Source organism: Theobroma cacao, chromosome 2 (genome assembly GCF_053813885.1).
Source record: "Theobroma cacao isolate CCN51 chromosome 2, ASM5381388v1, whole genome shotgun sequence".
NCBI classification, from domain to species: Eukaryota; Viridiplantae; Streptophyta; class Magnoliopsida; order Malvales; family Malvaceae; genus Theobroma; species Theobroma cacao.
In genome coordinates, this window is record NC_142640.1 from 8,060,397 (window position 1) to 8,074,561 (window position 14,165).

The following is a 14,165-nucleotide window of genomic DNA, read 5'->3' on the forward strand; positions in this document are numbered from 1 at the left end:
ACCATCGATAAGACATACAACAAATGTTGAATTGTTTTGCTTCCTATTAAAACAAAGATCATGTGATCCATCCAAAATAGAAACGAAAAAAGGGAAAAAATACAATGATGATGTGATAGTAAAACCGAATTAGATTTCGTGTTAAAATGCCATGTACAAAGGATTGGACAGGAGAATGTCTCGTGCATTACAGTGATTCATAATGCTGCTGTTGGAGGCAGTAAAATGGCCGCAATACTTGTCCCAAAAATTGAATGCTTGATTAGTTCTCAAATTGCTCCAATTTGCACAGCCATAGAACATCATGTTGGAATATCTCCCCCCAGTTTTGGTAAGTCCCTTGAGAGAATATTAAAAGCAAGACTAAATGTATACCTGTTGAAGTACCTACCTTTATGAAGTCTGGCTAGTGTAGAGAAATCACCAGTGAAGAGATATATATAAGAATCAAAACTTTGGAACAAAACTATGACACCTGGTGTGACACTCCTATTTGAACAATTCTATTTTTCCTGTTCTTGTCTGTGTTACCAGCTTTCGAAACCTTCGATCTTCAGGGCCGTTCACCCGTGAACAGTTGAGCAGCCCTGACGATCCTAAGGTAGCTATGCAAGCTAGAATTCTCCCTGCTTGAAAGAAAAAAAGTATAAAATAGCCCTTCAGTTGTTCCATGCACAGCACAGATGGGACCAAAAATCTCAGCTCCCAATGGTTCTTCGGGGCAATGTAGCTTCCCTGCAACTGATGAGGCTCTTTAACAAAGGAGCTAGGTCCATGCATAGCCAAATTACATTTGATTGGGCTTAAATGGGTAGGGTCACCAAAAATGGAAATCATAGTACAAAATCTGTCATGTCAATTATTTTCTCGTCTTCTATCATGTGTAATGGCAGGCTTCATCCTCATTCCATAATCCCCTTTACCACGTCAAAATCAAGAGATTCTCTTGTAGCTAAGGCTCTGCAACAAGATAAAACCACCCGCCAGCCAGCAGCCCATAAAGGAATAAACACGGTCAAAAATGAAAACCAAGTTAGTACATATAAGAAATTGAAATTGGAAGCATAATGTCTCTGAATCATTTTTGGCAGTTTTAGCACACAGACAGGTTTCCAAACCCCGACTTTAACTACTTTCCTTTCCTTAAAGAGTTTGATTTTGTTACACATGATTCTAATTCCATCTAAATATAAAATTTGAAGCTAGCAATTCTCTCATACTGCTGCCACTCTGCACCTTGTTTGTAACATAGTTCTATCATTGCCAAAAGTCAAATTATAGGAAAGAAAGGGTTATCTTATGCATGTGATGCAAAACATGGTATGCAGATCATACATGCTAATTCACCATATGTCTAAGATTTAGCCTATTAAAGAATTAGTGGACTGCCATTAGAAGAACAGCATTAAAATCCATGTAATAGTTAAAGAAACGCATCAGAACAAACCTGCAAGTTAGACTGATACATTCTCTGTCCAAAAGGCCAACTGGCCGTCCTCGGCAGTCTTTGACATGCTCGGATATAACTGGAACTTGACTCAAACCATGTTTAGTCATGATAATTTCGGCAGATAGAAGATCCATAGTTGGTGTAGCTGTCCATGGCACTTTACATTTTGCACTATCCAATGAACATATTTCCGATACCAAAAGCTCCTGTAGCATGACTTGCCAATTAGTCAAAGATTGCATGGTTTCACCTTTATGTGCAGGGTAATAGGGGGAGTCACTTGGTGGTGTAAGAACCATAAAGATGAACTGGAAGCCATCTGGCTTACAAAATACAGAAATAATGTGCCTTCAACACACATATCTTTGGTATAAATCTACACCTAACATGGTGATTTCTAAACATAGTGAAGCATGTAGCTTCAGATGTATCTCACAATGCCGACTGTAAAGATTGTCCTCAGGATTAACTGAAGCAGTTGGAATGGCTAGTAGTCGGAGGTAGAGATGTACCCTTAGAACTTCACTATTGTATCCCAAGAAAAAATGACTGTAAAGATAAAATCCTACACTGAAGTTAATATTAATCTATTTTAAATGGCAATGGGGCACTTGTTTAGTATTTTCGTGATAAGAGACAACTTTCTCGCTTTTCATCTTTTCCTCGACCCTTATTTTCCATGAGATCCTAGGAACTGAATAAATCTTTATGATTTTTTTTTCCTTCTTTCCCCTTGCATAATGGACAACATGCCCCGACAATAAGTTGTTAAAGCATTTGATTCATGAAAAGTTGAACCAGCTATCTATAACATACCTTGGATTCTAAGCATTTGTCTTTCACAAATTTGCCGAACTCATGAATATCTGTAAGCGTCAATAAACCCATTAGAAGGTTGTCATCATCAACAATGATTGCACAAGATTGCTTCTCCACAAGCATAAGAGTCACAGCTTCTGTAAGCAAAGTACTCATCATAACTGTCACATATCTTGTCCTCATGGCTTCTGAAACAAAAATTCTCTTATCTAACTCCTTGGTCCTAATACTGGAATCATCAATGCAGAGTGAACTTTCAACTTCACAAAGGTTTCTCAAATAAGGTTCTGTCTCAGGTGGTGCATCCATAGAAGATAGACCAGTAGCACTGTCTGATGCTTTGGGCTGTTGACTTGTACTAGTGTTTCCGTCTTTGAGTGCTTTTTTCCCTTGGACATCCTTTCTTCTCATCCTTCCAGATGTAATCCATGAAGAGAATCCAACAGCTCCTAGTAAAGGTAAAACAATCCGATAATCTTGCGTCAGTTCAAAAAGAAGCAGAACCGCCGTAAGAGGTACCTGACAGACCCCTGCAAGGGTAGCAGCCATGCCAACCTACACAAGGAGATCCATAATGATCAACCGCGCTATAGTTTAAAAATAAAATCATTTTGAGAACTTCCACAGCATGTGAAACTCATAGTTTGCAACCAAAGACGCATAAAACCATCATCTATCAGTTATCTTCATAATTATGGCCTTTGGTACTATTTTTTACTTTTTCAGTCTGAGCAATAGGAAAATTTCTTAGTAAACTTCTTTTTGAAAAATTAAAGCACCCCTAACGCAAGCATGTATGAACTCAAATTCAAATGAATAACAAAAAATCAACTTACAACTGAATAATTTCCGCATTCAACAAACAACCTTTGAATTTCAATATAATAAATGCATTTACAAATAGAAATACGTCAACCAATCTTTACAGAAAATTACCAGGCCATATGCTTGTGGTGATGCCACTTCCAAGATGGAAAGGTGAATAGCTGGATTAGACTGAGCAATTGCAAAACTAATGAATTTTCCATATGCCATTCCAGTTGCTGCACCAATAAAAAGGGATGGGGCATAATACCCTCCTACTAACCCAGAGGCTCGGCACACAGAGGTTGCAATAATCTTGACTGCCACCAGCTGAAACAAGAGATCACCTGAAAGACCTTTAACAAATGGCCGAGATTCTAACAAAATGTCCACATTCTCAAAACCCCAGTATAGAATTTCAGGATATGCCAACGCTATTACACCCACAGTTAGTCCCCCTACTACAGGAAATACGGGCTTTGGTATCCCAACATCCTTGTTAAGATTGTCCACAACACCCAACAGGTAAGATGTCAATTTGGAAAATGTCAATGAAACCAAGCCACAAAGTATACCCAGCAACAGATAAAGTGGAAGTTCTGAAAATAAAGTTAAAAAGAAACAGATAAACGTATTCATCCAATTAGCGTGAGAATCATGAAAGAAACAAAGGTTTAATAGTCTCAAATGAGGAAGAGAATTCATGAAATTTACCACCAGCGGACCTGAAATCATATTCAGGAACCTTAAAGGAAGGTTCAGAACCAAGACCAACTTCAGAGACAACAGAAGCTATAACCGCACTGAGAATAACCATAGAAGTTGTGTTAGTAAGAGACACCGATGAATCCGCCGGCGATGATGGCCATAAAACCGACTCAACAGCGAAAAAGCAACCCGCAACGGCCGCATTGAAACCTGAAGATACATACAAAACAGACTAATTAATACATTAAAGAGACCCAGTTGCAAAGTAGTGTTTAGAATTCAACGGAAAAAGAAAATTACCAACCAGATGAAATTCCAGCAGCTGAACCAGCAGCCAAAAGAGAAAGCTTGGTTTGAGGATTTTTATCCAAAATAGAATGAATTTCTTTAGCAATAGACGAACCAATCTCGACGCTTGGACCTTCCGGTCCTAAGGAATTACCAGTCCCCAGAGTGACACAAGCCGCTACCGTCTTCAAGAAAGAACCCAACGCAGTTTTGGCACTATAACTAGCTTTCGAAACGGCGTCTCGAGCAGCGTTCAAGACGCTGACGATTAAACCGCCGCATGCAGGCACTAAAATGACACGTGTCCAGACGGAGTCGAGAGGCTCCTCTCGTAACCATGAAGCACCTCTATAAGGAATCCCGTCCCAGAAGAAGTCGCGAATCTCATGCACGCCGTTGTTGAATAAAACGACGCCGAGACCCGTAAAGACACCGACCAAGCACGCCGATATGATCACCCCTGAATTGTCGAAATTATCCCGGGCCGGATCATCGGCGGGGCGGCCCACGAGGCTTTGCTTGTCTGCGGAGTCTGGTAGAGCAGCAGCAGGAGCCGGGTTGAATCTGGTGCGTTGATTTTGCTTGGGAATGGGGGTGCAAAAGGCGGAGAGAGAGAGGCGGTTGTTCTGGAAAGGAAAAGCCGGGCTTTTGCAGAGTGGGAGTGGAGAGGAGAAGAGTAGGGGAGAAAGGTGTGACGTGGACAACCGAAGCGCGCGATCCATGTTCTCTCCTCATCCGAAATCCGCACGTAGATAACTGATAACTAGTTACGACTTTATTTATTAAAATAGTGCAGTTTATTGGTAACTTCCAAGTTCACAACTAACGAACCACCTGGTAGCTGGTTACTCTGGTTTATGTTGGCTTCTGTCTCTTCCTGATTTCCTAAGGCCATGTTACAATTTTTATGGCTATCTTTTTTTTTTAGAAACATTTTTTCTATATATAAGTTTGAAAATTATTCTTTATTAGTAAAATAGTTTCCTTATTTATTTTGTCACAATTATTATTTATATTATTCAACCTTTAAATACACATTTTACCCTCAATTATTTGATAACGGTAGATTTACCAATTTATAGGTGAGGTTTTAAAATGTAAAATTAAAATGATAGAAATTAGACTAAATTAATGAATTACCATCAAATTGATGTGAAATAAATAGTTGAGGCAAAAAGTATTTTTCATTAATAAATTCTTATTCTGAAATAGAGTTAGACTACAATAAAATATTGAGAGCGTGAGGAAAAGAAAATTTTAGTAACACAATAAATTTAACATTTTGTACAGCCGGTCCCAGTGCTTAATTAGAACATAGGAACAATATCTTTGGCGGAAAATACAAATCTATCCTTGAGATTTCCCAAGCTCAACATCCTTGAGTGGTAGAGACCCGTCCACTTGCTGCTTCAATAGTTTAACGTCTTCTTCCGAAGCATCTGTCAGGTATGGGATTACCTTGGAATCAGCTTGCTTCTTCTCAGCCTCAACTGCCCAACTGTATACTACCATGCCAAGGACAGCAATGGCCATCCCGAGTATGTTTTTCAGTGTCAGCTCTGAATCAAAGAGCAGCCATCCCAGCATCAAGACACAAACTGTTTTCATGTGGCCTAGAACCTGGAAAGAGACGGCTGAGAATCGCCCGATGCACAGATACTGGCTTATATTGCAGAATACTGCTAAGAAGCATGAGAGTAGTATGAAAAACTGCGCATTTTCCCAATCACCCATGTCAGTATTTTTCCTCACAGAAGTATATAGTTTAAATGTGTGAAGATGGCTGGCCTTGCTTTGAAGAGACAACTAGTACTTACAATTGCAGGTGACGAAAACTTATAACTTGCCAGTAATTTGCCACTTATGTAGTAATCAATGAATGGACCAAGCAGCAAAAGAGATAGAGCTTGGATTGGAGCTGTTTGACTGAGCAATTCAAAAGAGCCTATCGAGTACTTCTTCTGTAAGGAGCCAATTGACTGTTCCCAGAAAAATGGTTAAGAAACAAGGAGAACTAAAGAACCAGAGAACGAAAAATGAATAATCGATCAACTGATATCATGGACAAATGGCAATCGCTGGGGGAAAACTACGTCAATCAGCAACACTCAGAATAGTTTTTTATTCTTTGCGTATATAGAAAACTACCTCTTCTTGTTAATGTTAATTAATTACATCGTACGAGAGATCCTCTAGAATCTAGATCACTACAGGCTGTGCAGGAAATAGACAAGTTTTGAAGTACAGTAGATCGGTCATTACACATGAGGCCCACGTTCCAAACAACCAAACAAGGTTTGACAATCTCTGCATTTATTAGGTATAAACTGCTATAATGGCTTGATGACTTTGTGCTATTCTGTGCTTTATGTATGTAATCATAACTCTGAGTGCTGAAGGGAAAAATGAGAAATGCTTCCAAGCAGAAGAAAAACAAGAAAATGTGCTATGACAAATGCTTACAATTTGTTGTAAGGAGGTAGAGAGGACAGCGACACAGGCGCAGAGAAATCCTTGTGCGTTTACTTTTACATCAGTAACTGTACAAACGCCCACGCCAACCACCACCACAATGACTGCAATCTTGACTTTGCTTGAGTAGTGTTTACCGTGGAGGATCCATTCCATCACACAAACCACTGGAATCATACTTAGCTTTGAAATCTGTACCATAATGATAAACATGAGGATTAGCTTTGAAATCTAAATCATAATGACATTGATGTAAATCAGAACTGGGATATCGTGTAAGTAGGAAAAAAGAAATACTTTTGTGATTTACCTGATAAAAACCAACTGAATTCAGCATGAGGCTCAAGTTCATCCCGGTTATTGAAGTATTGGCAACGACTGAGAACCAAAGAAGCTCCCACAAAGGAACGTGCTTTTTTGTTGAGTAACCAGTTGCATTGGACACCATACCGATTAAGGCGGTCATAGAGAAGTGGAACCCAGTTAACGTTGTTGCTGTAAAAGCAGGACATGGTTATAGATTTGCAGAGAGAGCGAGAGAGAGAGAGAGAGCCAGAGTAAAGGACTTGAAATCTACTGCCCTTCCAGTATCACGGCCAGGTGGCCAAACTACAGTAAAAATGTTCACGAAATAAAATAAAATACCAACACTGAGAAAGTGCCTTCCCCAGATTTCTAACATTTGGATGAAGAACATTGATAATTTCATCGCCAGAGCTTCCTTTGAACTTTCAGGTTAAAAACAAAGAGATCATTGGCATTCTGGAAAATCAATAGTCATCATCAAATCAAACTTTAAAACTTTTGAAGTTGAGGATTCAAACTAAAGAAGACTAGCATGGACTTGGTTGTCCAAGAATTACTGTAAAACATATTGCTTCAAACATGGGAGATTTTTTAATATGATGGCGGCTCTGTTTGGCGGGTCGGTAGTACTCTTATGCCCTGAGACAATGTTAATTATATGCAATAATAACCAAGCCTAACAGGATAAGATCTGCAATTACAGTTGTAGAACTCATGGTTCAAGATAAAGCAAAACGACGCTCAAAAAGGAATCAATGGAGACTATCTAAAGTAGTGCATTCAAGAACCTTTTAATGCAAAATTAAGGTTCCTGAGTTTTTTTTTTCCGGGAAACAAGACATCTGTAAGGCATGAATCCATTTTGTCCAGAATCTCATTTACTGAGAATCCAAGAGATAAGGTCATAGCTGATAAACAGGTCAGCATAAGAATCAGCAAATTAAGATTTTGACAAATTCAGTAAAGATAATTGAATAGCGCATTCAGGGGATTCGAAAGAAAATTGGCATGCTGTGACTGGTGACAAGAAGGGAGAATGAGGTAGAAAGTATAAGTTTCCAGATCAGACATCAGAGAAGGAGGTAGAAAATAGAGAAAGTTTTACAAGAAGAGCGACTGACCAAAGACGAAGGCATAGCCGCTAGGTGACATGAGCTGCTTGTTGGCCATGATAAGGCCAACAGAGCTGACAACATTCATAGCCCAAGCTCCAATGTCCGATACAGCTGATGCCGGTTTCTTCTCTGTCTCCATGTCTCAATTCAAATAGATCTTGCCGCTTGGTTGGACTCCAAGACAACTGAAACTCTACTGAGCACTCTTCCCCCACAGATGCTACTCAGGCGCAGGGTGATACAAGAAAAAAAAGATTTGGTGCTACTAGTATAATAATAACAATAGTAACACGAACAAAGATAGAGATAATAAAGGGTAGGGACCGGCCAAGCCAGCAAGTCCAAGTCCAGCCAGCCACAGAATATTGCCAGGCCAGCAAGGGGTTCAAATCTACTGTTGTTAAAACAAGTAAAGCAAAGAGACAGAAATCATTGGATGGGCTGTTCTTTTTCTCATGGTTTTCTGCTTTAATATTCTTTTCTTGTTCTCTCCCCCCAAGCAAATCACACCGCGTTGCTCGCGCATGTATCATACAATTATTTTAGGCGTCAGCTTTCAGCTGCTTTCTTTCGTCTGCAGTATAGCACACGTTCACAAATCCCAACCCCTGACTTGATACGCAATTCATTGAAAAAGGCAAAAAGTGAATCGGATTTTCGCTATCCAAAGTTGAACCTCCCCTCCCTAAAATTTCCTTTCTTTACTTTGATTAACAAAAAAAACAAAAAATTTCTTTTTCATTCCTTCAGAAATCAATAATAATGATCAATATAGACATTACATTACTCTGCTTTCATACCATCCTCTTCTCACTCAATGTATGTAACATGTACAAGCACATGACTAGAACATGTCAGTCGGTCGGTGGGTTATACAATTAATTTCGAAACAGTAACTAATCTATACAACAATGTTTCCATCTGCTATGACTATGAGTTAGTTACCACGTCAAAATGAGGGACAGGTGATTGCTCTTTAGGAGAAAAGCAACAAGTGAGATTCCTTTTGTTGGTCCATTGGATTACTAGTGATATTATGAGAACAGATTTCCAATCATAACTGGCGTTTTTAAACCCAGTTAAGAGTTTGCCAGTAAGATTTCTGGCCGTTATTAACTTTTCTTGGTGAACAATTCTTTGTTAAATCGGTGCCATTACAGATCTAGAAAAGGAAAAACAGCCCCGTGTTATGGATGGCGCGATTTGGGTATGGTATAGAGGTCCCTCGGTAAAAACTGTACGGCTCTAAATCGTAATTAAATGAACATGTGAGTACGTCGTGCACACGGTCCATTCCCCACGTAGAAACTATTTCAGAAAATAAATTAAAATACTAATTTTAAAAATTTTCAAGATGTAGCAACCAGACAGCGGCAAAGACAGCATAGACAACGCGTCGAGCTGTGATCACAACCCCATACCGATCAAAGAAAATTTGTCTAATAGCACAGTAAAATGCCTATAACATGCTAAACCCAAACATACACATGCCATTGTCCCCTCCCAACTCACAGGAAGGCATCCTTCTCGAGCAACTTCAGTACCTCGTGCTGATTGTTGAGCTTGGCAACATCAATAGGAGTCTTGCCATCCATGTTTTGGAGAGTGCTGCAGCAAGAAAGACGAAATTACATTACAGAAAAAAGTCAATACCCATAGGAGGTCAGCATCAATTGTTTACTTACACAGCAGCACCATTCTCCAGTAGAAGGGCCACACAGTCTTTCCTTCCATAACCAGCTGCATAATGAAGTGCGGTATTCTTATTCTTATCCAAAGCATCCACCGTGGCTCCAGCTTCAAGAAGGATTTGAGCGCATTTCACCTAAAATATAATCAAAAGAGTATCAGCTTTACTCCCAGACAATAAACATGACACTAAACTCATCCCTTTGCAAGAAAATTTCCAAAACTAAAGAAGCATAACTTAAAACTAGCCCAGAACCCAATAATCTAATCTAATTACAAACTCATATGAACTGCTGATTACATCTTTTTTTTTTAACAAAAAATAAATCTTTCTGTTTTCTTCTTTTGTTATGCAATTCCTTGTCCCAACTTGGTACAATCAATGTTTTTCAAAAGTAAATAAATCTATCATTTATTAAGGGAATCGCATTACACAAATAGCAAAGTTGGAAGGGATATGCCTAGTAGATGGCAATTAGTAACATTAAAACAAGAAGCAAGCTCAGCTCAGTAGCCAACAGATTCCATGATACAGTAACATCTGATAATAATAAGCAAAGCCTTATTGAGTTGTGTCTAGATATGTAGCAACGATATAAACATTTGCCCCTCCGCAAAGATCCCAAGATGAGATGCTACAAGCAAAAGGATGCTTTAAGGATCCAAGTCCTACCATACCAAAATGCTTTTGACAGTCTATTGACATAGACCATCCAAATTCTGGTTCCATATTTGTCTGTCCTAAAACTAACACTCAATTAGGCTATTAAGGGGTCACAAGTGCATTATGGACAGCGATTATTGTTTATGATATAAAGAGAAGATAAGTATTGGAGATTGTTTATGATATAAAGAGAAGATAAGTATTGGAGACTGGTACTGGATAATTGTAGACTATTAGTGATTACAACTATCTGATTTTCTACACCAAATTTGTCCTCGCTAGATGAAATTACTTTATTTGTCAAGTAATCCCATCATGCAACAGCAAAGAGAGAGAGGTGGAGGGAAGAAAGATTCAGTTATAAAATTATCATACCTCACCATATCCACATGCAAAATGCAATGCTGTCCTTCCCTCTGAATCTTCTTCATCCTTGTCGGCACCAGAGGCTAGTGCAGCTTTCAGACCCTAAATCATGAAAACAGTCCAGACTTTTTAGATTATCTGTCAAAGGGTAGAACACATATACAACAACATATTCACTTTCCCATACCTCAACATCACCAACACTAGCACAGTGATGTACAATTGACTCATCCTCATTTCCTACTTCATCACCTTCATCTGCTGCAGAGTTATCAGCTGAAGTAGCTGCATCTCCTGAAGCTGCAAGACCCATTGCTTCACCCAGCTTCTGCAGAACCTCTTTGTCATTCCAGTACCTAGACCAGAAACCTTTACTTTAGTAATTTACTGAAAAAATAAGTTGAATGCAGAAATCGTACTCACATTCTAAAGAATAAAATTTTACGCCCGCAAGCATATGCTTTTATGAAGCTCCTGATCTCCTAGTATTTTGATCACTCACCTCATCATTGCTGCAGGACCACCAGTCTCTATTTCTTCTAAAATATGTTTCAATGATGGATCTTCTTTAATACGTGCCATCCTTTCCTCAATCTGGTCTTTGTGTTGTGGATTAGTCAAACTTTCAAGCATGCTTGACATAGCAGGATCCTGAAGAAAGTCAAAACTAAAACTTCATCTACCAGAAGTGATTTTCCATGTATTATAAGGATAAGAGACTAAAAGAATCGTGAAACACCTTAAACAGGCAAATGAGCCCACATATACCTGCATTAATGCATTACCAAGGCGCTCAGCCATTGTCATAAACTGGGGATTCTGCATAACCTGTTGCATAGTTGAATAGTACTGCTGAGCATCAAACTGCGGCACACTTTCTTCAACAGCTGCACCTTGAAACGTTTGTGTGAGCTGCTCTGCCATTTGGTTAAATGAAGGATCTTTTGCTATCTGCTCAGCTAATTCCTTGATACTTGGGTCCTAAAAACCAAGATGGTTAACATCCATAAGCTACAAAATTAAAATGTGTTGAGATTTAAGGACAAAGCTGTTATGGCCACCAAATTGGGAAAATTTTAAATTGAGATAATATCAATCCCAAATCATTCACAAGAATAACAAACTTCAAGGCACTCACATCCAATTCTCACTTATGTGTATAATTTGTAGAACTATTTTATTGTTCATACCATTGACTTTCTGATATTAAATGAAAAATGAATTCCTACACTTTAAACACCCTTATCCTTGGTACACCATTCTGGATATGGTGCATTGAGCCCCTAAATGCCAGTTCTAACAAAATTTAATATATGTTGTATAAGTGCAAATACAGACTAATTTACAAGCTTTATCCAAGCTCCCAAAAATATCTACGGACACAGTTTTCTTCAGTCGATTCCTAGCCATTAAGTACACTGCTGCAATAGTCAATCAATGAGATTAAACATAAACCTTAAGATGTTCTACTACTGCAACATTAATCAAGGACACAGAGCAAAAGATGCGCTAAAATTATGAAAAGGTGATCAAATCAATAACTTAGAGACAATTGGATTTGGCATGCAAAGAAACAGTTCACAATAATCCAACACAGAGAATTAAAATGAAAAAGAGAGAAGCTTACATTAAGAAGGCCACTCATGGCTGAGAAATCAAATGGATTCGGTGCAGGAAACCCAGGTCCTGGCATAGTGGCAGGGGAAGCTCTACCCTGCGTTGGTTGTGACTCCCCAGTGGAAGTTTCTGCTTTTGAAGTTTCAGATTTCGAGATTTTGTTCTCTGTCGTCAAAGTTGATTTCTCATCTAACAAAGACAAGAAAACATTTAAAAAAAACAACAACAACTCATCAATTTACTTGCTTGCAAACCAAATCAAATCGGAATCCATCAAACATTAACCTCCAACGAAACAAAATTAATCAATTCCTAACACGAGAAATCCCGAAATGGAAAAGCTCTTAATGAAATCCCTAGCTACTGATACAATTACAAAGCAGTATCGACAATAACGAGGAAAGATAGCTGCTTTTTTCCGATTTGAATACCAGATCAATTCAAGACCTAAACTTAGTAGTAAAAAAGAATAACTAGAATAACCTGTAAGAGTAAATTCACTTCACCGCCGATTAAGAAATAAGCAGACGGAGCTCAAATAGATCTCAGAACAAATTACAATCCAATTGGAAAAAAGAAAAAAGAAAACAAAGCAAAACGAATCTGAGATTAAGCTCACCAGCAGCGGCGGATTCCTTCTGCAAATTGGAAGCCATGGGGAATAGCTGAATTCACCGATTAAAAAACAAAAAGTGTTAGAAATTATCAAAAGGGGAAAAATTGAGGATAAATAAGAGATGACGAAAAATGGATTGAAACCTTGATTTGAAATGGTCTTCGTTTATGGGAGCTGAAGAAACTAAGAACAAAAATGATAAAGATAAATAAGAGAATCAAAAACCCTCTCTGACAAGTAATCAAGAGGCAGCGTCGAGGGAAGCAAAAGAAAGGTCCAAAGCTTAGAGTGAAAATATAACTCAAGCACTGGACATGAGATGAGCTGGTGGGCCACCTCAATCCTCATCTTCCCTATGGAACGTAATCGTCCTAATGTTCTTTGACCTTTTTGCCTTTGGGCTTCATCTATATTTACGATATATGCCTTACGTGGCCCAATGATTGGTCCAGTGGACAGGAATCCAATTTCTTATTTTGATTGATCCATGAACATTTTTCTCCATATTGTACTACAAAATATCGACATTTACTAGGTCATCTACTTCTGCCTTTGATCAGGATAAGGGATAAGGATAAGGGGTAATATCCTTTTTTTTTTCTAACCTTTTCTGTTTTTTTTTTAATTTCAATTATGTAAAAAAGTAAAATAAAAAAATTAGGATGACAGTTGGGTTGGGCGTTGGAGACACGGCTTTTTGACCTTTTGGGCCCCACTCATTACAGTTATTCCTTAAACTCGAGTTTTACCGACAGGTTACTTTTGGATGTATCTCTTTTGTTCCAACTTTTTGAACCCCGCCCTTGTACTTGCCATGCTGTTTCAGTCCAGTTTGCAGTGAAAATTACAGTCGACCTTTTTCCTCAGGTGCTTTAGTTTTTACTTTTTTCTTTTCTTTTTTCTTTTATTAGAATTGAATTATATTATGTCACTATATTGCTCTTTAATATACATTTATACATAAATATGTTTCTTTATTGTGCTATCCCTTTTACATTTTATGTGAATATGACCAGTAATACTTGTATCACAAGTTCTTTTTAATCGAAAAAATACATCCGATTAAGTAGAAAGGCGCATGTTCATATATTAAAAATTTATTTTATTTTTTATAAATATGAGATCCACATTTTATCCATCCATCTACTCTATTTATTAAAAATATGAAACTCATGACATTTTATTTCCCCTAATTATAAAATTTGTGATATTTTGCTTTATTCAATTGTAACATAACATATTAGTAAAGAT

At 38.1% G+C, this 14,165-nt stretch overlaps 2 protein-coding genes and 1 pseudogene across 4 annotated transcripts; all 3 read right to left on the reverse strand.

The window, feature by feature from the left end:
* Positions 1-113: 113 nt before the first annotated feature.
* Positions 114-4,847, reverse strand: CLC-E (chloride channel E). Of its 2 annotated transcripts, XM_007043075.3 has the most exons (6): positions 4,086-4,840; positions 3,788-3,991; positions 3,206-3,672; positions 2,267-2,824; positions 1,448-1,656; positions 114-960 (listed from the first exon to the last, which is right to left on the reverse strand). In XM_007043075.3, exons 1-6 carry the CDS (start codon positions 4,789-4,791, stop codon positions 903-905), a joined length of 2,202 nt encoding a protein of 733 aa, XP_007043137.2. In that variant the 5' UTR covers positions 4,792-4,840; the 3' UTR covers positions 114-902. The 2 variants fall into 2 exon arrangements, with proteins under 2 accessions (XP_007043137.2, XP_017971239.1); XM_018115750.2 differs by lacking the exons at positions 114-960; positions 1,448-1,656 and adding an exon at positions 1,663-1,999 and having other exon boundaries at positions 4,086-4,847.
* Positions 4,848-5,310: 463 nt separating this feature from the next.
* On the reverse strand, positions 5,311-8,559 carry LOC18608407 (UDP-rhamnose/UDP-galactose transporter 2-like; annotated as a pseudogene). The gene is made up of 5 exons (XR_016024598.1): positions 7,969-8,559; positions 6,852-7,036; positions 6,533-6,733; positions 5,887-6,048; positions 5,311-5,779 (listed from the first exon to the last, which is right to left on the reverse strand). The product of XR_016024598.1 is annotated as a UDP-rhamnose/UDP-galactose transporter 2-like (transcript).
* Positions 8,560-9,273: 714 nt separating this feature from the next.
* Positions 9,274-13,216, reverse strand: AKR2 (ankyrin repeat-containing protein 2). The gene is made up of 9 exons (XM_007043081.3): positions 13,058-13,216; positions 12,918-12,963; positions 12,309-12,487; positions 11,450-11,662; positions 11,184-11,332; positions 10,869-11,037; positions 10,691-10,783; positions 9,648-9,787; positions 9,274-9,570 (listed from the first exon to the last, which is right to left on the reverse strand). Exons 2-9 carry the CDS (start codon positions 12,952-12,954, stop codon positions 9,471-9,473), a joined length of 1,080 nt encoding a protein of 359 aa, XP_007043143.2. The 5' UTR covers positions 12,955-12,963; positions 13,058-13,216; the 3' UTR covers positions 9,274-9,470.
* Between the last annotated feature and the right edge of the window lie 949 nt (positions 13,217-14,165).

Coding starts and splice junctions, on each gene's coding strand:
- CLC-E (XM_007043075.3), bottom strand. CDS start 4,791: ATGGATCGCGCGCTTCGGTTGTCCACGTCACACCTTTCTCCCCTACTC. Junction 2,825..3,205: donor CACCACAAGCATATGGCCTG/GTAATTTTCTGT, acceptor CTCCTTGTGTAG/GTTGGCATGGCTGCTACCCT. Junction 961..1,447: donor TGTATCAGTCTAACTTGCAG/GTTTGTTCTGAT, acceptor ATCTTGTTGCAG/AGCCTTAGCTACAAGAGAAT.
- AKR2 (XM_007043081.3), bottom strand. CDS start 12,954: ATGGCTTCCAATTTGCAGAAGGAATCCGCCGCTGCTG. Junction 10,784..10,868: donor CTAGTGTTGGTGATGTTGAG/GTATGGGAAAGT, acceptor TTCATGATTTAG/GGTCTGAAAGCTGCACTAGC. Junction 9,788..10,690: donor TTGCATGTGGATATGGTGAG/GTATGATAATTT, acceptor ATTATATTTTAG/GTGAAATGCGCTCAAATCCT.